This window comes from Podarcis tiliguerta (assembly GCF_965153285.1).
Source record: "Podarcis tiliguerta genome assembly, chromosome: 5".
In the NCBI taxonomy this organism is placed as follows: domain Eukaryota; kingdom Metazoa; phylum Chordata; class Lepidosauria; order Squamata; family Lacertidae; genus Podarcis; species Podarcis tiliguerta.
In genome coordinates, this window is record NC_139538.1 from 3,551,816 (window position 1) to 3,578,529 (window position 26,714).

A 26,714-nucleotide genomic window follows, 5' to 3' on the forward strand; every position below is an offset into this window, starting at 1 on the left:
GATAAGCCTGGCAGGCTGTAATTCCCAGATTTGAAGTGTTTAGCAACAGGTTGCCTTGCTTTTGAGGTCAAAACAGCGGATCTATGATTCTATGATTTCTAAAAGGTTTGCGTACGTCCCTTATAGCTTAAACCTAAGTACTGAATATGACATCTCTCCTTTTTGCCCTTGATGGTAAAGACTGATGGTTCACACATACCCGCCTGCCCAGAATCCATAATTCTGGCTCTCCAAATTTCCTGGGCCTCTGCCTGATCTCCAGCCAAGGAGAAGTTGGGGTGACTGTTTCCTAAAACCAGGACCCCCCCCCTCGCCTGCCTGACTTTTCCTTCCTTCTGTTTCCCTGCAGAAGCTGAGCTGTGGCATGCAAGCAGATGAAGGGACGGACTGGCTGCTGGAACTGTTAACTGAGGTCCAGCTGCAGCAGTACTTCTTGCGCATCCGCGACGACCTCAACGTCACGCGCCTCTCGCACTTCGAATATGTCAAGAATGAGGATCTGGAGAAGATTGGCATGGGGAGGCCTGGTAAGCGAGTCCCCGCCACTTAACGCCGACTCAACCGGCAGCATCACGGGATGGGAAGCGAAAGGGAAGGAGGACGCTTTGGAGAAAATCCAGGTGTCCTTTTTATTGTGCGTTGATGACGATTTGTGCTCACGGATGCTTTAGCTGAGACTCCTGCATGGCAGGGGGTTGGGCTGGATGACCTCTGGGGTCCCTTCCAACTCTACAAATCTCTGAATCTGTGAAGGTCTCAGGGTAGTTATATGCAATCCTGCTGTTATTATTATTATTATTATTATTATTATTTCCAAAACCAAAAAAAGAAAAATTACAAACATCAAATTCAACATCCATATTCATTTTCTAACATAAACCTATTACATAATTAACTAAATTAAAATATACCTAATCCCTCTAAACTTCTCTTTGCAATCCTGCTTTCAACGGTTTTGAGGCAAACACACTGGTTCTCGCCAATCAGTACATGCCCCATTACTTACTACGGAAATCCTATAACTTTTTGTACCCCAAATCTCCGGCTTTATTTTCTGTCCCATTTTGGTTGCTCTCTAGTGCAGGAGGACCACTCCAGATGTTAGATGATCCTCCACACACCAGATGTGTGGATGATCCGGTATAGGTGAGGTAAAGGAAAAAAGGTAAAGGACCCCTGGACAGTTAAGTCCAGTCAAAGGTGACTTTGAGGTGCAGCAATCATCTCACTTTTCAGGCCAAGGTTGCCGGTGATTGTCCACAGACAGCTTTCCGGGTCATGTAGCCAGCAGGACTAAACCGCTTCTGGCACAACGGGACACCGTGATGGAAGCCAGAGCGCACGGAAATGCCATTTTACCTTCCCGCCACAGTGGTACCTATTTATCTACTTGCACTGGTGTGCTTTCGAACTACTAAGTTGGCAGGAGCTGGGACAGAGCAACAAGAGCTCACCCCATCGTGTGGATTCGAACCGCCGACCTTCTGATCGGCAAGCCCAAGAGGCTCAGTGGTTTAGAGCACAGCGCTATAAACCGGCCGCAAATTGTTCTTCTTCTTATTAAATTTGCATGCCACCCTTCACAGGGTGGTTCACAACATAAAAATACAAAACAGAAATACCAAATACATAATAAAACACAAGCAAAACAAACAAACAAACAAACAAACAAACAAACAAACAAACAAACAAAACAGCCTCCCACAGACACATTTGAAAGGACATAATGCCTGATATCAATAGGCAAGGAGTTCCAAGGTTATGGAAATTTGGTTATAGAACTAGTGAAGTGGAGGCAGAGAATAGACTGAGCCAGAGGCAATGACAGGTGGAGTTCCCGTTTTGCACCTATCCTGCTCCCTGCTGGGTTTCACAAGGGCAAAACATAGAAAGCAGGATTATCTATACCGCCCCGATACCATCATGAGCATAAATCATCTTCAACTCTGCGAAGGGCTGTCACATGGAAGAGGGAGCCAAGCGTGTTTTCCGCTGCTCCATAGGAATTCAAATTGCAGAATGGAGATTCCAACTAAACAGGAGGAAGAACTTTCTGACGGTAAGAACCGCTTGACAGTGAAACAGACTCTCTTGGGGGTTGGACTAGATGTCCCTCAGGGGTCCCTTCCAACTCTCCACTTCTGTGATTCTATTAAAAAAAAACATGTCTGGAAGGCCCTCTGAGTAGCACAGAACTCAGCCATGTGTAGGATTGCACCGCCCAAGCGCCACATAAATGTGAAGTGCATTATGAATTTTTATTTCCATGTATTTTTAGAAGTAGGGACGTGAGTGGCGCTGTGGGTTAAACCACAGAGCCTAGGACTTGCCGATCAGAAGGTCGGCAGTTTGAATCCCCGCGATGGGGTGAGCTCCCGTTGCTCGGTCCCTGCTCCTGCCAACCTAGCAGTTCGAAAGCATGTCAAAGTGCAAGTAGATAAATAGGTGCCACTCCGACGGGAAGGTAAACGGCGTTTCCATGCGTTGCTCTGGTTCGCCAGAAGCGGCTTAGTCCTGCTGGCCACATGACCCAGAAGCTGTACGCCGGCTGCCTTGGCCAATAAAGCGAGATGAGCACCACAACCCCAGAGTCGGTCACGACTGGACCTAACTGTCAGGGGTCCCTTTACCTTATTTTTAAAACAAATGCATGACACCTTATTGCCCCTTTTGGAGTTGAGGTTATGAAAAGAAAAGAAAATTGCCTTTATTTTGAAAGAGGCAGGCCTGGACGGTGATCCCAGTCCTCTTTTACTTCTTCCCAACACTAAATATCCACCTGCAGTTTGGAATGCCTAGCCAGGAATTTGCTGGGCAAACCTTTACAGGGCGAAACATAGGTGACACACAGATGTATGAAATGAAGACTTTCAGGTTTTGTGGGTTGGGTGTTATATTTAAAAAAAGAATTAAATGAAAAGCAGTTCTCTTGGGAGCCTGAGATTGAGTGGGAGAAGAGGGAAGGAACGGAAGGGCTTAGCCCTGTCCCTGCCAGGGATTTTCTTGCTCAAAATGAACCCTCACCCTTTCCCCACTAACTCCCGTCTAACAGGGTTCTGGATTTGTGTCTGCAAATCTAGAACCTCTGGGTTGCTTTGAGCGGAAAACTGACCGGCAAGCTAAGAACCTCCCCCCACAGACCCTGAGTTGATAGAATCATAGAATCATAGAGTTGGAAGAGACCACAAGGGCCATCGAGTCCAACCCCCTGCCAAGCAGGAAACACCATCAGAGCACTCCTGACATATGGTTGTCAAGCCTCTGCTTAAAGACCTCCAACGAAGGAGACTCCACCACACTCCTTGGCAGCAAATTCCACTGTCAAACAGCTCTTACTGTCAGGAAGTTCTTCCTAATGTTTAGGTGGAATCTTCTTTCTTGTAGTTTGGATCCATTGCTCCAGGTCCGCTTCTCTGGAGCAGCAGAAAACAACCTTTCTCCCTCCTCTATGTGACATCCTTTTATATATTTGAACATGGCTATCATATCACCCCTTACCCTCCTCTTCTCCAGGCTAAACATGCCCCGCTCCCTTAGCCGTTCCTCATAAGGCATCGTTTCCAGGCCTTTGACCATTTTGGTTGCCCTCCTCTGGACACGTTCCAGTTTGTCAGTGTCCTTCTTGAACTGTGGTGCCCAGAACTGGACACAGTACTCCAGGTGAGGTCTGACCAGAGCAGAATACAGTGGCACTATTACTTCCCTTGATCTAGATGCTATACTCCTATTGATTCAGCCCAGAATTGCATTGGCTTTTTTAGCTGCCGCGTCACACTGTTGGCTCATGTCAAGTTTGTGGTCAACCAAGACTCCTAGATCCTTTTCACATGTACTGCTCTCAAGCCAGTTGATCCGCTACTCCAAAGGAGAGTTTCCCCACACTGACTTAGCTGGTATTCATTTATGAAAAACACGCAGGGCCATGTTGCAAATGCTTGTACCATTTGCTTTGCCCTTTAGTGTCTTGGAGCGAGGTGGATCAGAGGCTGTTTCAGCTACAATATTCGCTAAATCTTTGCAGAATTACCTGCCACAATGAAACATCCAGTCTGGGGGTGATTTCCTTGTGGGGCACATGCATGCAATGGGGATTGGTGTGTGTGTGTGTGTGTGTGGATACTCCGGGAACTGACCAGTCCATCCCCACCCCCCAACTGGCTGACCCTCTCTTTTTGCTTTCACAGGTCAGAGGCGGCTCTGGGAAGCCGTCAAGAGGAGGAAGGCTGTGTGCAAGCGGAAATCTTGGATGAGCAAAGTAAGGGCAGCTGAACTCAAGAGGGCTAGAAACTTAGTTTTTTAAAAGCAGTCTTTAAAATCCCCGCTGGATGGTTGTTTCTTAAGGACTGACTAGAGGCACATTGCTAGTCTCCCATTACCGATTTTTCAGCCTCCATGCTCTGTTTATTTGCTTATTCATTCCTTTAAAAGATAGGATCATAGAATCATAGAGTTGGAAGAGACCACAAGGGCCATCGAGTCCAACCCCCTGCCAAGCAGGAAACACCATCAGAGCACTCCTGACATATGGTTGTCAAGCCTCTGCTTAAAGACCTCCAAAGAAGGAGACTCCACCACACTCCTTGGCAGCAAATTCCACTGTCGAACAGCTCTTACTGTCAGGAAGTTCTTCCTAAAGTTTAGGTGGAATCTTCTTTCTTGTAGTTTGGATCCATTGCTCCGTGTCCGCTTCTCTGGAGCAGCAGAAAACAACCTTTCTCCCTCCTCTATGTGACATCCTTTTATATATTTGAACATGGCTATCATATCACCCCTTAACCTCCTCTTCTCCAGGCTAAACATGCCCAGCTCCCTTAGCCGTTCCTCATAAGGCATCGTTTCCAGGCCTTTGACCATTTTGGTTGCCCTCCTCTGGACACGTTCCAGTTTGTCAGTGTCCTTCTTGAACTGTGGTGCCCAGAACTGGACACAGTACTCCAGGTGAGGTCTGACCAGATGCACACCTAGCTGTTCACCACGGGGTCTCTAAGGCAGCATATTTACAAAATGTGCAACAAAGCAGTGTGGAGTAGTGGTTAGAGCAGCAGGCTAGGGACCTGGGGGTCCAGGGTTTGAATCTCTACTCGGCAATGGTGACTCTGGGCGCCTCTCAGCCTAAACTGCCTGACAGGACCAATGAGGGGATTAAACTGAGGAGCGGGAGGCAGCCCTTCCGATATTCGAAGATGGCTGCTGTGTCACCTTTGGGATCTGCGACCAGCGGGTTGGACTAGATGATCTTGCGGGGTCCCTTCCAGTTCTACAGTTCTGTGATTCTAGGACTGTTAAACCTTGAGCTCCTCGGAGGAAAATGGTGGGATATAAACGCAATAAATAAATAACTAACGCAAGAACAAAATGCAAGCGAAACCGGACTTAAAACCCCAGTAATCAAAGAAAGAAATCTGCATTAAGAGCAGATTAAAAAAACTGCGCTTGTGGACAGATGCACCATACAGACCTCTGTCCTCGGAAGGTTAATTTCCCAAGGCACTTTGGCTAATCGATTGCAGTTTACAGGATTAGTTGCAAGCTCAAAATAATTAACCGCCTTGGTTTCTGCTGAGCCGGCAGATGGGAGCCTGGTGCTTTTTGTCCCTCTGGCGCCCCCTTCTGGCTGAGGCTTCCTCGGGAGCAAATTTTCATCTAGGGATAAAAACTCTAGGGAGCCAACTCTGCCACTCTGCTGTTATTAACGTCTGTTTGCATAGGGTGCTGTAGTTGGAAGGGGGGTCCCTGCCCCCCCGCATGCACACAGACCCTCGTACAAGCAGCAAGTGGAAGTGATAAATAGCTGCAATTGGCCGTGATGTCTGTGAGCTCAACGGCTGCAAATTGAATTCACAGTAATTATCAGGAGAGTATTGAATTAACCTTCATGGCTGGCTTGGAGCCAGGCTTTTAACTGCTTGCAGATCATTGCAGCGAGAAGCCCTCCTTTTGCTGGAGAGGGTGGGGATCTGAAGGATGCCTTATGAAAGCAGGATCAGGCCAGAGACCCATTGAGGTCCAGCCTTCTGCTGCTTATAGTAGCCAGATAACTGCTTCTAGGAAACTCCTGAGCGAGACATAGAGGCAATAACCCTGCCCAGTTCTCCCTCCTGGCGCTACAGTCAGTATTCAGAGGTACCACTGGGACTGCCGCAAAATGTTGCAGCATGCAGCTCTTCTGTTAGAAGTTCCAGCCACTCTGTTGACTCATGACTCAGTTCCCCAGTATCCTGTGGTCACCAAACATGCAGCTCCTGGTGTCTTAACAGCAGCTGAAGCAACCGAGGTTGTCTGTGATTAAGTGGCACATGAATGCTGGTAAATAAAGTAAAACGAATTTGTTGCAGCCAGAGCCCTCTGGCTTCCCTTCTTTACAGCACCCCATGCGGGCCGGTTCCATGATAGAATCCTGGGCACCGTGAGAATCCGTTTGGATGTTTTACGGGGAGGTGGGGATCATGAGAGAACCTCCTACCCGAAACCTCCTGCCCAATAGGCCTTCTCTCTTGCTCAGAGACCCGTTGGATCCCTCACCAGTCCCTGGGAAGTTGGAGTGTTTGGGAATATGCCGTGACGTCCCTCTGAAGCTCAGCCTATGAGATGGAGACGGGGAAAGGGCAGTCTTCTCAGGCCCTCAGCTGCCATCACCCACATTCATCTCCCTGTATGTGTCTATATCTTCCTTATGTATTTATATACTGCCCTTCGTTTAAAAAAACGAAATGTATCTCAAGGTGGTTAATGATCCTTACGTGTCTTTGTTTAATTTACTTTGGATGGTTGGATCTCGCCCTTCTAAAAAATGCATCCCAGGGCACCCCAATATAATGGCATTTTTTTAAAAAAATGCAATAGAGGAGGATGAAAAATCTGATCCTAAACCTCCACTGCCTCACAGCTATACTCGTTTGTGAGAAAGGCTTCGGAAGCAAACCCTAAGGGAAAGCCCATTGCCGCTGTGTAAATTTTACAATTGTTGTTTAGTTGTTTAGTCGTGTCCGACTCTTCGTGACCCCCTGGACCAGAGCACGCCAGGCACTCCTGTCTTCCACTGCCTCCCGCAATTTGGTCAAACTCATGCTGGTAGCTTCGAGAACACTGTCCTCTGTCGTCCCCTTCTCCTTGTGCCCTCCATCTTTCCCAACATCAGGGTCTTTTCCAGGGAGTCTTCTCTTCTCATGAGGTGGCCAAAGTATTGGAGCCTCAGCTTCAGGATCTGTCCTTCCAGTGACCACTCAGGGCTGATTTCCTTCAGAATGGATAGGAGTGATCTTCTTGCAGTCCATGGGACTCTCAAGAGTCTCCTCCAGCACCAGAATTCAGAAGCATCAATTCTTCGGCGATCAGCCTTCTTGATGGTCCAGCTCTCACTTCCATACATCACTACTGGGAAATTTTACAATACAGATAAATAATTCCTCTCTCCTTCCACGCAGGTCTTCAGCGGGAAGCGGCCTGACTCAGACTTCCAGCCCCTGGGACAGTGCGGCCTGGGCAAGCAGTCCACCCCGCCCCCCCTGGAAGAGGGTCAGCAGCAGGCCTTGACATGCCTGATCAGCGAAAAGGACCTGATGCTCTTCGAGAAGCTGGGCGACGGCTCCTTTGGGGTGGTGCGGCGAGGGGAGTGGTGCACCCCCACCGGCAAGTTGGTAAGGGGGCCACCTGTCAGCATCGCCCTTGAGCCAGTGCCACTAACTGGACTCATCCACTTCAGCCCAACTGGGCTAGGCGAGCTGGGTAGCACTTCCAGAGACCACCTTCAGCACAGGAACAGGTCAAAGTGCTGTGGACTCACAGCTTAGAGTTGTGAGCACCGGATTCATTTCCACAAGTAGACAGTCGTCGCACAGCAGAGTCCAGCAGAGTATATAAACAACTCGGAGAGCAGCTCTGTAGAATATCTTCTGTATTCTATCTACAACTATTATACAACTATATACAGAGCTAATATAGGGACGCGGGTGGCGCTGTGGGTAAAAGCCTCAGCGCCTAGGGCTTGCCGATCGAAAGGTCGGCGGTTCGAATCCCCGCGGCGGGGTGCGCTCCCGTCGTTCGGTCCCAGCGCCTGCCAACCTAGCAGTTCGAAAGCACTCTCGGGTCCAAGTAGATAAATAGGGGCCGCTTACTAGCGGGAAGGTAAACGATGTTTCCGTGTGCCGCTCTGGCTCGCCAGAGCAGCGATGTCACGCTGGCCACGTGACCCGGAAGTGTCTCCGGACAGCGCTGGCCCCCGGCCTCTTGAGTGAGATGGGCGCACAACCCTAGAGTCTGTCAAGACTGGACCATACGGGCAGGGGTACCTTTACCTTTACCTTTATACAGAGCTAAATGAGCCTAAGCATAAATAAATGCTAAACCGCACTGAGTGTCTGCAGCTGCTCTTAGCAGCAACCTTATCTATACACACAATCTCTCTCTAACACTCTCTCTCTCCGACACACTGACTGACTGACTGACTGACTGACTCTCTCACCGACTCATTGATGTGGTGCTGGAGCAGAATAAGTAGAGAGCAGAACACGCCTCCTCCTCTCTGCAGAATCAGCAGACTCCTCAGGAGATTCTTGGATAGGGGAGGGGTGAAATCTCCTCACCACCTTCCCCCAGGCCTTCCTCCCTCTGGCTTCCTGCTGCGCTGGCAGTAATGGAGGCGATGGGGGAGTTTAGCCAGTACAGTGGTACCTCGGGTTACAGACGCTTCAGGTTACAGACTCCGCTAACCCAGAAATAGTACCTCGGGTTAAGAACTTTGCTTCAGGATGAGAACAGAAATCGTGCGGTGGCAGTGGGAGGCCCCATTAGCTAAAGTGGTGCTTCAGGTTATGAACGGTTTCAGGTTAAGAACAGATCTCCGGGACAAATTAAGTACTTAACCCGAGGTACCACTGTATGGTAAAGATAAATGGACCCCTGACCATTAGGTCCAGTCGTGGCCGACTCTGGGGTTGCGGCGCTCATCTTGCTTTATTGGCTGAGGGAGCCGGCGTACAGCTTCCGGGTCATGTGGCCAGCATGACTAAGCCGCTTCTGGCAAACCAGAGCAGCGCACGGAAACGCCGTTTACCTTCCCGCTGGAGCGGTACCTATTTATTTACTTGCACTTTGACGTGCTTTCGAACTGCTAGGTTGGCAGGAGCTGGGACCGAGCAACGGGAGCTCACCCCGTCGCGGGGATTCAAACTGCTGACCTTCTGATCAGCAAGTCCTAGGCTCTGTGGTTTAGACCACAGCGTCACCCACGTCCCACCACTGTATGGTGCTGTTGGGTAACTAGGTAAAGGACAGTTAAGTCCAGTCAAAGGGGACTGTGGGGTTGTGGCACTCATCTCGCTTTTCAGGCCAAGGGAGCCGGCGTTTGTCCACAGACAGCAGGACAGCAGGACTAAAATACTTCTTGGGCTTGCTGATCAAAAGGTCGGCGGTTCGAATCCCCACGACGGGGTGAGCTCCCGTTGCTCTGTCCCAGCTCCTGCCAACCTAGCAGTTTCAAAGCACGTCAAAGTGCAAGTAGATAAATAGGGAAGGTAAACGGCATTTCCGTGCACACTGGTTTCCATCATAGTGTCCCGTTGTGCCAGAAGCGGTTTAGTCCTGCTGGCCACATAACCCGGAAAGCTGTCTCTGGACATTCACCGGCTCCCTCAACCTGAAAGCGAGATAATAATAACAATAAATAAATAAATAAATAAATAAATAAATAAATAATTTTTTATTTATACCCTGCCCTTCCCGGTTCAGAAAACCGGGGTCAGGATGGCTAACAACAAATTCAAAATATTTAATTGTAAAAGCAGAATAAAATACAGTATAAAAACATGAATAACAATAAAATTCAAAGTTCAGAAATCAATTTGGGGGCAATCCATCTAATAAGCATTAGATAGTCACCAGGGCTAGCTGGCTAATTGGTCCTACTTGGGCCAGCGAGGAGGCCAGGGGAGAATTAGCTGTGGGGTCTCGGAGCGGGTGAAGGGGAGGGGGAGGGAAGAGAAGGGAAATAAAAGATCAGGCTGAATTCAAATTAAAGGCCAGGCAGAATAGCTCTGTCTTACAGGCCCGACGAAAGGTTAAATCCTGTAGGGCCCTAGTCTCATGGGACAGAGGATTCCACCAGGTCGGAGCCACCACTGAGAAGGCCCTGGCCCTGGTGGAGGATAGTCTGACTTCCTTAGGGCCCGGGACCTCTAAACTATGGTTATTCATGGGCCTTAAGGTCCTCTGCGGGGCAGACCAGGAGAGGCGGTCCCGCAACCCTATAGTCACCTTTGACTAGACTTAACCATCCAGGGGTCCTTTACCTTTTTTACCATTGGCTAAATATTGGGGTTTGATGCACCTGTGGGTTTATCTAGCCAATAGAATCCAGGCACCAGCTGTCAACCGAACAGAACGTTTATGTAGGTTTTGCAAAGTTGGAACGGCGCAACTTCAGCCTCGCTTGGTGGCTTCCAGCAAATTAACAATTGGTTCTTCTTCTAATGTCATCCGCAACAACCGTGTTGGCCGCCCTCTGGGTTAAAGATTGCGCAGCAACCTCTATGCCCAAAGCTTAACCTGGCGCTGCCCTCTCTTGCTTCTTCCGCCAGTTGAACGTGGCTGTCAAATGCCTCAAGACGGACGTGCTGAGCCAACCGGAAGCCCTGGACGACTTCATCCGTGAGGTCAACGCCATGCACTCATTGGACCACCTCAACCTCATCCGCCTCTATGGTGTGGTGCTCTCCAACCCCATGAAGATGGTGAGGACCAGGCGACCTTCTGGAGAGGCTGAGGACCAGGCACCGCTTCTGGGCTCCAGCCACAGAGGGAAAAGCGGGGTTTGGGGCTGGGCCTGGTGGTGGATAATAATAATAATAATTTATCATTTATACCCTACCCATCTGGCTGGGTTTCCCCAGCCACTCTGGGCAGCTCTCAACAGAATATTAAAAACACTATAAAACAGCAGACATTAAAAACTTCCCTAAACAGGGCTGCCTTCAGATGTCTTCTAAAAGTCAGGTAGTTGTTTATTTCTGAAATATAATCGGTCGAGAGTGGATTTCATGCTCTTTATTCAGCTCATAGTGGTGAGGAGGAATGGAAGTTCCCCCAGAATGTCTGCTTTATATACACAATGGGCCCCACGTGATTGGCTAATTTTGGGATTCTCCTGTAGGCCAATCAGGTTGCGGATTCCCTTCCACCTGGAGCTGGATTGGGTGGCTCCTGTGGACCAATCAGACTGCTGCTTTCTGGGTCCTATTGTTCTAGGACCAATCAGACTGTTGCCTTTTGGATCCTATTCAACTCAGTACATAACACATAGAAACGTTTGAGGGGGTTTTTTGGTGTTTGAATATTTTGTTGGAAGCCACCCAGACTGGCAACCCAGTCAGATGGGTGGCAAATTAATTAGTTAATTGATTGATGGATTAATTAATTAATTAATTAATTAAGGGACCCAGGGGGTCATCTAGTCCAACCCCTTTCAGTGCAAGGGGGGGACTGAACACAGAACGTTGCCATTAACAGCAGCACCCTCTAACTCAGAGTAATTCCTGTGGGGTTGGACTTGATGAGCTTTGGGGGTCCCGTCCCAACTCTACCATTCTATGAATCAGTTCTGGTCCCTTTAACCGGGCAGCGGCCCTATGGCCAACCCCGAATCGAGGGTCCCGGCCTCCGCTGCGCGTGACGTCTTTCTGTCCCGCCTCCCAGGTCACGGAGCTGGCTCCTCTGGGCTCCCTGCTGGACCGGCTGCGCAAGAACCAGGGGCACTTCCTCATTGCCACCCTCTGCCAGTATGCCATCCAGATCGCCCGCGGCATGGCCTACCTGGAGTCCAAGCGCTTCATCCACCGGGACCTGGCTGCCCGCAACATCCTGCTGGCCACCAACGACCTGGTCAAGATCGGAGACTTTGGGCTCATGAGGGCTTTGCCCAAGAACGACGACCACTACGTCATGCAGGAGCATCGAAAGGTGCCCTTTGCCTGGTGAGTCGTCTGCGCCCCTCAAGGCTTTGACCTTTAAAGCCCTTTCTGGCTCAGGGCCCTCGTATTTACGGGACCGCCTCTCCTGGTCTGCCCCGCAGAGGACCTTAAGGTCCATGAATAATCATAGCTATTCATGGACCTTAACCCAGCATTGTTTTGAATTGCAGTTATACCTATCCCCCCCCCCCCCATTTCAAATTGCACTGACGCATCTCTCTCTTTCCCCCTGCCCACCTGCAAATCCAGGTGCGCCCCTGAGAGCCTGAAGACCCGAACCTTCTCTCACGCCAGCGACACCTGGATGTTCGGCGTGACGTTGTGGGAGATGTTCACCTACGGACAGGAGCCTTGGATTGGCCTCAACGGCAGCCAGGTACGATCGCGGGGGCCAGTGCCTCACCTTGTTGTTGTTGAGTCGTTTAGTCGTGTCCGACTCTTCATGACCCCCTGGACTAGAGCACGCCAGGCACTCCTGCCTTCCACTGCCTCCCGCAATTTGGTTGAACTCATGCTGGTAGCTTCGAGAACACTGTCCCACCATCTTGTCCTCTGTCATCCCCTTCTCCTTTTTTTTTTTTAAAAAAATAATATTTATTAGAAGTTTAATAGTTACAAAAGAAGAAAGAGAAAAAAAGAACAATTTTTTTTAACAAACAATACATCAAAAATAAAAAGGAAAACAAAAAATCATTACATCAAAACAACAAGAAAAACAAAGACATTTTAAAACACATCCAATATTTCCAGATCTTTATCTTTCATTTACTTGTTTCATCGACCTCCTCACACCTCCCTTTTTTGTATTCTAGTTCAATTAGCTATTTCAGCAAATCCTTTCCACCTTTCTCGATTTTTGTTCTATACTTTATCTTAACACAATCTAACTTTATATTTTCCACTTTGGCCCATTAACAATCAGTTTTTGCTTAATTCTTTATAACATTTCTGCTAAAACCATATAACATTCATTCCACCATTCTACTAACATTCATTAATTTTACAGTATTTCTGTAAATATACTTTAAATTTTTTCCAATCTTCTTCCACCGACTCTTCTCCCTGGTTGTCGTCCCCTTCTCCTTGTGCCCTCCATCTTTCCCAAAATCAGGGTGTTTTCCAGGGAGTCTTCTCTTCTCATGAGGTGGCCAAAGTCTTGGAGCCTCAGCTTCAGGATCTGTCCTTCCCGTGAGCACTCAGGGCTGATTTCCTTAAGAATGGAGAGGTTTGATCTTCTTGCCTCACCTTACCTCGTGAAAAGAGAGCTGAAATCCTCACAAACGAGAGGGTGTTGATGTTTTTAAATGATGTCCACTGGACCTCCTGTGTCGCTCTCTGCGTTGCCACCAAGCTCCTAGTCCTCACCGAGGAGGCTTGCTGGTGGGCCGGTTCCGGCTTGCTCTCCTGAGCCCTGTTTCCTTTGCCTAGATTTTGCACAAGATCGACAAGGAGGGAGAGCGGCTGCCGCGGCCAGAAGACTGTCCCCAGGACATCTACAACGTCATGCTGCAATGCTGGGCACACAAGCCGGAAGACCGACCCACATTTGTGGCCCTGCGTGACTTCCTCCTGGAGGTATTTGCCAAAGGGGTTTTGGGGTTTTGGGGAGGGAGGGAGGGAGGAATGCAAAATAATAGCAGCTGGGAAAATCAGTGTTAACCTGTGTGCCCAAACTAAATCATGTCTGGAGGAATAATAATAATAATAATAATAATAATAATAATAATAATATTTTTTTATCCCGCCCTTCCCGGTTCAGAAAACCAGGCTCAGGGTGGCTAATGCCAGATTTAAAACACTTAATTGATGCAACAAAAAACAGCATGAAATGCAGTATAAAACGTGAATAACAATAAATTCAGAATTCAAAATCAATTTAGGGGGGAAATCCATGGGGAATGGGGAACCTTGGATGTAAACGAGCAAACTTGTTTTCTGCTGCTGTGGGGGGTAGGCCCCAAACCGATGACCTTCAAGTTACAAGGAAGGAGATTCTGACTAAATATCAGGAAGAACTTTCTGGCATTAAGCACTGTTTGATAGCAGAATGGACCCCCTCAGAAAGAAGGTGGTGGATTCTCCTTCCTTGGAGGTTTCTAAGCAGAGGTTGGGTGGCCTACTGGCAAGGATGGTTTAGGGGTTCCTGCATTGCAGGGGTTGGGCTAGATGACCACTGGGGTCCCTCCCAACTCTGCAGTTCTATGATTCTATGACTCAAAAACACTTGGCGGCATCTCTTATTTGGGTGTCCTCTGTGCTGCCACCTAGTGAGAGAGAGGGGGGGCAACTGTCACAGGTTCTATTTTATTTTACAGCGGTACCTTGGTTCTCAAACTTAATTCATTCCGGAAGTCCGTTCCAAAACCAAGGTACGCTTTCCCATAGAAAGTAATGCAAAACAGACTAGTCCGTTCCAGACTTTTAAAAACAACCTCTAAACAGCAATTTAACATGAATTTTACTATCTAACGAGACCATTGATCCATAAAATGAAAGCAAAAGTCAACGTACTGTACTATAAAACAAATAAGACAGTATTGTAGATGATTAAAAAAAAAAAAAAATTCTTTCTTACCTGCACTGATGATAGTTATTGTTTGGATGGAGGGCTTTTATCCATTTCCGCAGTCAGTCAATCACACACACACAGTCAATCAATCCACATAACTACAAAAGCAAATTAACCGAAAAAGCCTCAAAAACACAAAATAGCAAAAACAAAAGCGCCAAACCTAATCTGTTCCAGAGGTCTGTTTGACTTCCAAAATGTTCGAAAACCAAGGTGCAGCTTCCGCTTGGTGCAGGCGCCCCGGAAAAAATAGCCGACAGCCACATCGGACGTTCAGCTTCCAAAAAAATGTTCACAAACCAGAACACTTGCTTCCGGGTTTTCGGTGTTTGGGAACCAAGACACGACTGTATTGCATTTTGTATTTTCGCATCTTTATGTCACCTTTCCCCCAAGAGAGCATGTGTGGTTCTCAGCCTAGTTTTATCCTCACAACGACCTTGCGAGGTCAGTTAGGGCTGAGAGACTGTGACTGGCCCAGTGAGCTGATCGGCTGCTAATTTGAGATTCGAACTCGGGTCCCTCAGGTCCTCGTCTTCGGCTGGGGGCCAGGGCAGTTTCCCTCCCAGCAGATCTGCAAGCTTTTGGCTGGGTGGTTTCTTTGCTGAGCCTTCACGTCTCCCCTGCTTTCCTCCCCCAGGCGCAGCCCACGGATATGCGGGCGCTGCAAGATTTCGACGAGCCGGACAAACTCCACATCGAGATGAACGACATCATCACGGTCATCGAGGGCAGGTAGCCTGGGGCGAGGGGAGGATTGGGCAAACTTCGAGAGGGACCCAGGCGGGCGAATTCTGACCTCGCCTAAGAAACCTAATGCACCGCGGGCAGTGCGGCCCTATGCGCTTCTACCGAGAAACGCAACTTATTCTGCAAGACGGTCGCCCAAATCACCTGCTTTGCAAAAGCTGTTTCCGGAGGTTGTTGCAGGATAGCTCAGTCGGTCTCTCGCAAATCTCTTGATCTCAGGATTGTGGGTTCGAATCTCACGTTGGGCAGAAAGTGTCCCACATCGCGGGGGGATGGACTAGATGATTTTTGGGGGTCCCTCCCAACTCTAAGATTCTGTGATTCCACCTGCCAAAGAGTCCCTGGGAAGAGAGAGTCTGACCAGGCCATTGGCTCGCTGTTTTGACTTGGCCAAGTTGCTTTGCCATGGTTGTGCCCGCCTGATTTTCAGAATAGGTGGCTTTGAGGGCAAGCGCAAACAGATTGTCAAACAGCAGCAAAGGCTCCTCTGATTGAAATCGCCCTGGATCATCATAAAATGTGAAGGATGGGCTCAGGAATCTCATGGGGGGCTGTGCTTTGGGAAGGAGGGGGAATGTAGCGGGCATAGCACCCAATTACATTTGGTTTCTGCTTAACTTAGCTGGGAGGGTCTTTTTGCTCCCCCTGGAGTCAGGGGATCCTGGCAGGACCCAGATGCTTAGAAACTGGGTGCGAGTTTAAATAGGTTTTTAGTCTAGAGTTAGGGACGCGGGTGGCGCTGTGCATTTCCGTGCGCTGCTCTGGTTTGCCAGAAGCGGCTTAGTCATGCTGGCCACATGACCTGGAAGCTGTACGCCGGCTCCCTCGGCCAATAAAGCGAGATGAGCGTCGCAACTCCAGAGTAGTAGACTAGTAATACAAGGGACGTGGGTGGCGCTGTGGGTAAAACCTCAGTGCCTAGGGCTTGCCGATCGCATGGTCGGCGGTTCGAATCCCCACAGCGGGGTGAGCTCCCGTCTTTCGGTCCCAGCTCCTGCCCACCTAGCAGTTCGAAAGCACCCCTAAGTGCAAGTAGATAAATAGGTATCGCTTTATAGTGGGAAGGTAAATGGCATTTCCGTGTGCTGCGCTGGTGCCGGTTCGCCAGAGCAGCTTCGTCATGCTGGCCACGTGACCCGGAAGTGTCTCCGGACAGCGCTGGCTACCGGCCTCTTAAGTGAGATGGGCGCACAACCCTAGAGTCTGTCAAGACTGGCCCGTACAGGCAGGGGTACCTTTACCTTTACTAGTCGGCAAGCCCTAGGCACTGAGGTTTTACCCACAGCGCCACCCACGTCCCTTGTATTACTAGTCTAGTGTTGCTTTAACTTTCCAAAGACTGACATTATCGCTGTTAACTTTTTCACATGGGTCATCTTACTGCCTTATCTTTTTTTGTAGACGGCTTTTTTTGCCTTATCTTTTTTTGTAGACGGCTTTCAGCTCTCTCTCTCTGTGTGATGATTTCAAGTGGTACATAATTTTATGGAATAAATAGAATGAATTAATACATAAAGCTTTGTGGGCGGGATGCTCAGAAAGGCTTTGTCTGCTGAAGCTCAGCGTGGCTGAGATTATTCTGTCTGGGGTTCCTTGGAGGCATTTTAGCAGAGATTGGGTGCCCATCTGCCAGGGGTTCTCCCCCCGTGATTCCTGCATTGCAGCGGGTTGGACTAGATGACCCCATGGGGTACCTCCCAACCCTACGAGTCCGTGGCGGCGCCCTGCCCTTTGCCAGCCTGCGTGCCATGCCAAAGCAGTGCCGCCCGGGCTCTGGAGCGGCCGGCTTCCCTTGCCAGGGCCCCTCTCTGAGTCACTCCTTCCCCCGGAGTGTGATTTCTGCCTTGGCTTGCGTACCCTCCAGTGCTCGGCGAGCCACGTTCTCTCGCACGCCCCCGCTCTGGCTGCCGCTCCCTGCCACCCACGCTCACCTGATCCTCATGCCCGCAGAGGAGACGGCACCGGCTGGCTGGCTACCCTGGGACCGTTTCCCCAGAAGACCTGGCAACCGCAGAAGGGTTTTCCGAAAGAGGCGATTGTACTGCCCAGGGTGGCAGCAGCCTGGCATGAGGAGAAGAGGGCACCCCTATTCCTATGAATGCCAGGGGCCCCTGAAGGTGGGTGTCCCACGGCCACCTGCACGGCCATTGTAAGAACAGGATTTTTAGAGAAAAGGACAATGAGAGAGTTGTAGAAATACTATGCAAGGAAGGGGGCCTTTGATGAATTTGGATTTGAGGGGAGTGAGCCAAGATTTTTTGGGGAGGGACCCATTGGATTTCCATTCTCCAGCCCTCGCTTTGTGTACCAGTCCTGGCATCTCCAGATTGATTCCTGTGTTGCAGGGGGTTGGTCTAGATGACTCTAGGGTTCCCTTCCAACTCTTCTGTTCTATGATATCAGGGGGGCAGGACTAGGAACCGGTCCCTTTCTCCCCCAGGGTTTGGCAAGCTGCTAGGGCTGCCTCCTCTGCCAGCTGGAGGAGATGCCCTTGGTCTGCCCCTCCCTTCAGCCTCCGCTGATGGGATTTGTGGTCCAGCACATCTGCCTTGCTCAGACGCCCACCTGGAGTCCCGTGTCCAGTTCTGGGCGCCACATTTAAGGAGGATGTTGACAAGCTGGAAGGTGTGCAGAGGAGGGCGACCAAGATGATCAGGGGTCTAGAAACCAAGCCTGATTAGGAACGGTTGAAGGAGCTGGGTACATTTAGCCTGGGAAAGAGGAGACCGAGAGGAGATAGGAGAGCCATATTCACATATCTCAAGGGCTGTCCCATGGAAGATGGAGAAAGCTTGTTTTCTCCTGCTCCGGAGGGTAGGACTCAAATCAATGGATCCAAATGATGAGAAAGGAGATTCAGACACTAAACATCTTCAAATATCTCATGGAAGAGAGAAGCAAGCCTGTTTTCTCCTGCTCCGGAGGGTAGGACTTGAACCCATGGCTTCAAGTTATAAGAAAGGAGATTCCGACTAAACATCAGGAAGAACTTTCTGACAGTAAGAGTTGTTCGATAGGGAAATGGAATCGGAAGCTGGTAGACTCTCCTTCCTTGGAGGTTTTTAAGCAGAGGTTGCCGGGAAATCTTTAGCTGTGATTGCTGCATTCTAGCGGGTTGGACCGGATGATCTTTGGGGGGCTCCCTCCCAACTCTACCATTCAGACTGTCAACGGAAGGACGAAACACAGAGCTTGGGCCCATCCCTGAAGACCCCTTTCCTGCCCCTCTGCGGCTGGCTCTGTTGCCCAGCTGCAGGCTGGGTCCGTCCCCCCTCTGAGCAGCGGCCGTGGGCCAGGGTGGGACGGTGTGTCTCCAGGGACCGGCTTTCGCTGCCGCCTACCTCTCCGTGACTCTTGCTCCTGGGCTGGGCAGCCTTAATTGCAGGGAGTTGGCTGGCAACCAGAGCCAGCGACGAGGGCGTAGTGCTGAGCATTACGTCACGGCCCTGCTGAGTGACAGGGCTGAGCACATAAACAGCCCTTCCTCCCTGCCTCTCTCTCACACTCGGGAGGCGGTGGTGGGGAGAGACTCGGGCTTCCCTGCCGGCTGAGAGGCTCGCCTGAGGATCCGGCGTGGATTTCTCCCGGGGAGACCCAGCGCAGGTGATGCTTCTGCCAGGGAGGGGAAACCAAGGCCGGTGGGTGGGTGGAACTACAGCCCACTGCCAGAGGCAGTGAGAGCTGCTGCTCTCGCACTCGGGTCCTGCTTTCCCATCGGGGCGTCCGGTTGCCCCCTTTGAGAACAGGCCTTCTGGAGGAGATGGGCTGCCCGCTTTGGCCAGCCTCTCCTCATGGGGCTGCACATGCACACGGTTTCGCTGCCGGTTTGCCCGCCGTCGCTTTGCTGGTGGACGTTGCTCTGCAAGGCAGGTGAGCACGCTTTGGAAGCAGGGGTTGCGGGTTCAAGTTCCGCCGTGCCGCTTTGTTGATGCCAGCCGTGCCTTGGCTCAACCTATCTGTTTGTTACCCCAACCCATTGCTCGGGTGACGGGGAAATGGAGAACTAATTTGTGATTTTCAAACCAAATGCTTTAGCTAAGATTCCTGCATTCCAACGGGTTGGACTGGATGACCTCTGGGGGACCCCTTCCAACTCTGCAATTCTCTGATTCAAATGCGAGATCTTTGAACACTTTGTTTTTTCTTTTAAGTGGACTTCCTTTGCATGTTGTTGGTTTAAGACATAGGAAGCTGCTTTATGCTGTGTCAGACCATAGGTCAGTATTGCCCGCACGGACTGGCAGCAGTTCTCCAGGGCTTCTTTCTCATCCTGACCTGACAATTGGGGATTGAACCTGGGATGTTCTGCATGTAAGGCAGCTTCTCTGCGCCCTGAGTTGCAGCTCTAGGAAGCACGAACTGCTCATGCCCGTTTGCACCCTGCCCTGGCCTCCTGCTCGCCTGCGCAGCAAATGCAGGCAAGAGTTGGCTTAAGACTGTCTGAAGCGGGGAAAATAACTATGGGCAGCTCCTCTTCCATTAACTGACCTGATGCAGAATCTGCCAGGTGCCTGTTGCTTAATTTTGGCCAGTCTTGTCCAGAGTTTCCTGTTGGTTTGCGACTCCTGGAGCAGACCTCAGTCTGCCGTCTGCTGTTTGGCTGCCCTTAAGAGCAGATAAGGTAAAGGGTAAAGGGACCCCTGACCATTAGGTCCAGTCGTGGCCGACTCTGGGGTTGCGGCGCTCATCTCGCTTTATTGGCCGAGGGAGCCGGCATGCAGCTTCCGGGTCATGTGGCCAGCAGGACTAAGCCGCTTCTGGCAAACCAGAGCAGCGCACAGAAATGCCATTTACATTCCCGCTGGAGCGGTACCTATTTATCTACTTGCACTTGGACGTGCTTTCGAACTGCTAGGTTGGCAGGAGCAGGGACCGAGCAACGGGAGCTCACCCTGTCGTGGGGATTTGAACCGCCAACCTTCTGATTGGCAAGTCCTAGGCTCTGTGGTTTAGACCACAGCGCCACTCGCGTCCCTTTAAGAGCAGATACATCACTTCTTTTGCATTCAGTTCTTGGCTGAGCCTTGGGGGCGGCACGATGGGAGAGCTTTTGCTTTTCGGCTAACCAGAGTCCTCCTTGGAAACTTTGCCTAGTTTACGCTCTGATTGGTTCGGAATAAGCTGGGATCGAACTGTGGTTGATAGAAGCATAGAATAAGCAGCTATCTTGTCTTTAAAAGACATCTGAAGGCAGCCCTGTTTAGGGACGTTTTTAATATTTTATGTTGTATTGTTTTTAACACTTGATTGGAAGCCGCCCAGAGTGGCTGGGGAAACTCAGCCAGGTGGGCAGGGTATAAATAATAAATTATTATTATTATTATTATTATTATTATTATTATTATTATTATTATTATTATTATTATTATTAATTGTAGAGAGACCCCAGGGGGTCATCTAGGCCAAGGTTTACCTCGCCTGGGCTGGTTCACTCCAGCGGAGAACCCTCCGTGTGTCGGATCGTGCGGACACCCGCGATTTCCAACGTCTGCGTCTGCGCAGATGCGATTTCCAGCACCAGCGGAAGCAAGTCCCTGCGCTAGGCTGCGCCGGTTTAGTGCAACCACAGGGACTCGCCAAGTAGGCAGCTCAGTTTGGGGGTGGCTCGGGGGCCGGTTAAACGACCCCCGTGGGCCGCTTGTGGCCCATGGGCTTTAGGTTGCCGACCCCTGATCTAGCCCAACCCCCTGGAATGCAGGAGTAATGATCCTGGCTTGTACATTAACCACCATCCTGGCTTGTACATTCCACCCAGGCCCGGTTGGAAAGTGAAAGGGATGATTTCTGATTTCCTTGCAACCCTGCCAGAGGATGACAGATGGGTGCAAAGAGTTCAGGAGTCCGAGGTTTAAGCACATTAAGGCTTAAAAAAAACACACACCATGGTTTGGCCTTGGTCATCTTGCCGCTGAAGTCATCTCGCCTCGTTTTGTCTCCAAACGGGCAGAGGGGTCTCCAAACACGAAACCCTTTAACTGGAGATGCATGGAATTGAATATATGAAGCTGCCTGTTGGGTCCATCTAGCTCAGTATGGCCTACCCTGACTGGCAGTCTCTCTCCAGGGGTTCAGGCAGGGGGTCTTTCCCAGCCCCACCTGGCGATTCTAGAGATGGAGCCTGCTCTGTCACCGAACCACGATCCGTCCATCTCTCTCACGCAAAGGCCCAGAGCCTCACCAAATTCTGCCTTGGTCAGACCCCACCTGGAGTCCTGTTTACCATTCTGGCCAGCACAATTTAAGGAGGATATCGACAAAGTGGAAGGTGTGCAGAGGAGGGCGACCAAGATGATTAGGGGGTCTGGAAAGCAAGCCTGATGAGGAACGGTTGAAGGAGCTGGGTATGTTTAGCCTGGGAAAGAGGAGACTGAGAGGAGATAGGAGAGCCATATTCACATCACTCAAGGGTTGTCAAATGAAAGATGGGGAAACCTTGTTTTCTCCTGCTCCGGAAGGTAGGACTCGAACCCATGGCTTCAAGTTGCAAGAAAGGAGATTCAGACATTAAACATTAGCAAGATCTTTCTGAGTGCAAGAGCCGTTTGAGAGTGGAATGGGCTCTCTCAGAAGATGGTGGGAACTCCTCCATTGGAGGTATTTAAGCAGAGGTTGGATGGCTGTTTGCCATGGATGCTTTAGCTGAGATTCCTGCATTGCAGCGGGTTGGGATAGATGACCACTAGGATCCCTTCTGACATTTCTGCGATTCTATGAACACTCCTTCTAACCAGGCCTTCCAGTTAGTGGGTATAAACTGCAAGAGCCCTGGTCTTTTTCAGGGCTCCATCTGCCAGGAACCCCAGATTTGGAGCCTCTTTGGAACTGGTGGGAGTTGCGCAGATGTAGAGATGAGCCGGAGTCCTGGTGATTAATCTGCCCGGTGTATCAGTTCTCGATTATATAATGTGCTTCGGGTCCTGGTCTGCCTGACGTGTCTCAATCTGGCTGTGCTCTTAACTTCTCTTGTTCCCTCTTGTCTCGAGCTCTTATTGTTGTTGTTGCAGTTTCTAATTAATCAATTCGCTTCCTGCCCTGCCTCCCAAGGAACTCAGGGTGCCCCCCCCTTTCCCAGTCATATCACCTGTACAATTTAATGGAGGAGCTTCCGCTTGCAGCTCCCATCAACACCTGCCAGCAGGTACGATGGGCACTGAGACATAGCTGTCAACCGTCCCTTATTTGGCGGGAAAGTCCCTTATCCCAGCGCCGTGTGCCGCTGCTGTCCCTTATTGATGATGTCCCTTAAATTCCCCGGGTTTCAAAGGAAGCAGCTCCTCTCCCTCCCTTCCTGCCGGCCAGGGAGGAGGGAGGCTCCAATTGTGTTGCTTGGCTGCGTTGCTCACCCAATAAGGAGTCAAAGAACGACTGGGGGGTGGAGCTTGCATGCCTTGTGCCGATCAAATCGGCCACGTTGCCTGGGGACTCACCTTTGCTCAGCGCTTCCCAGCAGAGAGGTGACGGTGGTTTTCCTTGCTGCATCCCCTTTGCTGGGTTGCTGCGCTGTGGGAACCACCGCTTGAGGCTTTGTTTGGCTGCTGGCTGGGCTTTCTGCCTTTGGCTTGGAGGGGCACAGAAGTTGAACATAGCTGTGCTCTGAAAATCCCTTATTTTGGCTGCTGATCCCTTATTTTCGAGGCTGCTGGTCCCTTATTTTCAAATCCGTAAGTTGACAGCTATGCACTGAGATCCTGCAACACCTGGGCAAGCAGGTCCTCCCGTATTTGTGGCAGGGCAATGGGGCCTGCCGAATTCGGCCCTTTTTTGTGAGAGTGACCACAGCTCAGCCGCAGAGCACCTGCTTTGCATGCAGAAGGTCAACCGCTGGCAGCATTTCCAGGTAGAGCTGGGAGAGGCTCGCTGCCTGAAATCCTGGGAGCTGCTGCTGCCAGCCAGTGTGGGCAACACTAGGTGGACCAATGGTCCGAGTCACTGTGTTCACATTTAAACAAAGCCTCCATGAGGACTAGGATCTTACGTTGTTTTCAGAGGAAGGACTGTCGTTCAGAGGTGGGGCAGCTGCTTTTCGTGGGAAGCAGAAGACTCCCTGCCTGCACTCCTCGACAGCCGCTGCCAGTCAGAGCAGACAGTATTGGGGTAGATGAACCAAGGGTCTGACTCAGTATAAGGCTATTTGGCTCCGGCTATGGCTCTCTCCGCTCTCTTTTCCTTCCCTGCAGCCGTGGGGAGCAGGGAATGCACAATTAGTGCCAAAGGGGGCTTGTATAAGCAATAAAATAAAATAAAGAATCCAAACCTTTCAATAGATGCCTGAGCTCTCCAGCACCGTAAATAAGGAGGATTGGGTTGCATTGGAGAGGTTGGGGTTTTCCAGCTGTGGTTCCTGCGTTTCAGGGGGTCAGACTAGATGGCCTTTGGGGGGTCCCCTTCATCTCTACAGCTCCATGGTTTTATGACTACTGAGCAAAGCAACAGTGAGTCTGAGCTGAAGCAGAGAGGCTTAATCAGATTCCCCAGGGGAACTGCGGCATCTTAAGAGGAGAACGGATAAAGACTGAATAAAGTTCAGCATGCTCAGTCCGGCCGTTTGTTCGTGAAAGCGTTCACCCTCCGCCCTCTCGTAAAATATTGGGGCGGCACACAGCCCAGTGGAAAACGTAGAAGCCCTTTAAAAAAGCAGCACAGAGCCGTTTTGGATTGGGCGACTCTTGGGGTTGCCCTGAGCTCAGCTGCTCTCGGTTCAGGCGCTCAAAGCCACCCATGCAGAGCAAACCCCCGGTGACTAAGCGCGGCAGGTGACTTTGCACACTTTTCAGGGACCCCTCCTCGCAGCCTCTGTGGGCATGAATCACCCTCAGTAGCAACGTGACGGCAGTGCTTAAAAAGCTAACTTCCTCCATGGCAGACTTCCCCCTCGCATAGAAAGCTTTTCAGCATATGATCTAGTTTTAAAACTCTGCATAATCTCTTGACGTAAATGCCAATGGACCGGACTTGGTTGGTAGTTAGATATCTATCCCAGGAGCTCAGGCTGGGGGCTGTATGGATCTGTCCCTGCACCAGTGGCATAGCGTGGGGGGTGCAGGGGGGGCCGGCCGCACCGGGCGCAACATCGGGGGGGGGCGCTCGCACTCGCAGCTCTCTGCCCCTACCTGGCTCACTCACTCTCTCTCACTGCAGTGCTGGCTGTGCGAATCCGATCCGAGCCGCCGGGTCGCCGCCCACTGTGGAGGGGAGGGTGCCAGGCGTGCGGTGCGGTGTGGAGAGAGAGCGAGGGACTATCTGGGGGAGGGACAGTGCAGCGGGGGGGGGGCAAATTACTTGCCTTGCCCCGGGTTAGGGGGCGCAAATTACTTGCCTTGCCCCGGGTGCTGACAACCCACGCTACGCCACTGCCCTGCACCACCAGCTTCCAGCTTTAGCCTCACAACAACCCTGCGAGGTAGGTAATAATAATAATAATAATAATAATAATAATAATAATAATAATAATAATTTTATTTATACCCCGCCCTCCCCAGCCAAGACCGGGCTCAGGGCGGCTAACACCAGGTATAAGAACAATTGATTGAAATACAGCTTAAAAACAAGATTAAAATGCAACATTAAAATGCAGGCTCATTTCAGTAGAAACTCAAATCAAAAACTTTGGTTAGGCTGAGAGGCATTGAGCTTCGTCGCCAAGTGGTGATTTGAACCTGCTGGGTTCCAGCTCAGTATTGCAACCACTAAACCAAACTGGAGATGTATGGGGTTTCTCAAAAGAAGGAAAGAAACCAGACTCAATATTTATTCTAGAAATAGTTGTGTCATAGCTCATGGGAACTTATGGGAGCTGTTCAAGAGCTCGGGTGTGCAAGAGAAGTTCTCTAGTGGGCAGAAGACCATATGATGAGCCCTGAAGCAGCAGGATCAGGCCAAAGAAGAGGCCAGGATCCTGTTCCCACAGTGGCCCAATTCTCCTAAAAAACACAAGAAGCCTAGATAGAGTGCTTCTGGACCTGGAGGTTCCCTAAGAACATCAGAAGAACATCCTGCCCCAATGGGAAGCCGTCCAAGTTGGTGGCCGTTGTGGCAGGGAGTTCCACAGGTTAACACGGCCGCGCTGTGCTTTTGCTGCGGCCGGAACTCTGAGCAGGTGCTCTCTGGCTGCTAACCGTGCAGGCTGGAGGACGGCTGTCTCCTGAAGTTACCTAGTGAGTCACCGGCTTGCAATCAGGGCTGGCTCACCCCCTTTCCTGTTTACCTTCTCGATGAGTCGTCTTTCTGTGCCAACTTATTACTCAGCGTGGAGGACGGGAGGGCGGCAGCGAGAGGCAGGGCCGGCCCCTCCTCCCTTGTGAACACGGAGCGGCTCAGTTCTGGGTTAACAGTCTCACACTCGGGGCAACGAGGAACGGAGCAAAGGTTTCCCAATCGCCGAGAGGCTGCTTAATCAGGCTGGATTTCGTGGCACGCTGAAAGCAAAACATAAGACTGTATGGCTGTGCACACTCCATATAGTTAAAGGACCCCTGACCATTAGGTCCAGTCATGGCCGACTCTGGGGTTGTGGCGCTCATCTCGCTTTATTGGCCGAGGGAGCCGGCGTACAGCTTCCGGATCATGTGGCCAGCATGACTAAGCCGCTTCTGGCAAACCAGAGTAGTGCACAGAAATGCCGTTTACCTTCCCGCCTGAGTGGTACCTATTTATCTACTTGCACTTTGACATGCTTTCGAACTGCTAGGTTGGCAGAAGCAGGGACCGAGCAACGGGAGCTCACCCCGTCGCAGGGATTTGAACCGCTGACCTTCTGATCGGCAAGTCCTAGGCTCTGTGGTTTAACCCACAGCGCCACCCGCGTCCATATAGTTAGAGCATGCTTAAAGCACCTGGAGAAAAATCCTGGAAACTGTAGTTTATCCTCAATCAGAGCGACAATTCCCCAAACCATTGCCAAAATACACTTCCCAGGATTCTTTGGGTTTCGAATCACTGCAAGCTTCTTCAGTGAGGAAGTTTCCAATGTATTTCAAACTTTAAAACAGTTGCTGATATTTTTCCTATCCCATCAGTCAATTAAGAATGCATATTTCCATAGTATAGTCGTACCTTGGTTCTGGAACGCCTTGCGACTCAGAACGTTTTGGCTCCCGAACGGCGCAAACCCGGAAGTGAGTGTTTCGGTTTACGAACGTTTTTCAGAAGCCAAATTCCCGACGCGGCTTCCGATTGGCTGCAGGAAGCTCCTGCAGCCAATCGGAAGCTGCGCCTTGGAAGTCTAACGTTTTCGGAAGTTGAACAGGTTCCCGGAACGGATTCCGTTCAAGAACCAGGGTAGAACTGTAGTTGATTTCTGATTCTAACATTGTTCTTTTTTATCGTATATTCATGTATAACTGTTGTAAACAGCTCTGTGGTTGTTGTTTTTAAATGAACACCAATATATAAATATTTTTGCAATTAAAAAAATAAACTACTTGGTGAGAGCA

At 50.4% G+C, this 26,714-nt stretch overlaps 1 protein-coding gene across 8 annotated transcripts in view; it reads left to right on the forward strand.

Moving 5' to 3' along the window:
• TNK2 (tyrosine kinase non receptor 2) overlaps positions 1-26,714 on the forward strand; it is a 108,633-nt gene that overhangs the window by 59,208 nt on the left and 22,711 nt on the right. For all 8 annotated transcript variants that reach the window (XM_083441964.1, XM_083441967.1, XM_083441966.1 and 5 more), the window contains 8 exons: positions 350-527; positions 4,185-4,255; positions 7,425-7,637; positions 10,575-10,727; positions 11,689-11,966; positions 12,213-12,339; positions 13,392-13,538; positions 15,173-15,267. In XM_083441964.1, the coding sequence (XP_083298090.1) occupies positions 350-527; positions 4,185-4,255; positions 7,425-7,637; positions 10,575-10,727; positions 11,689-11,966; positions 12,213-12,339; positions 13,392-13,538; positions 15,173-15,267 (1,262 nt within the window). The remainder of the gene's footprint in view (positions 1-349; positions 528-4,184; positions 4,256-7,424; positions 7,638-10,574; positions 10,728-11,688; positions 11,967-12,212; positions 12,340-13,391; positions 13,539-15,172; positions 15,268-26,714) is intronic.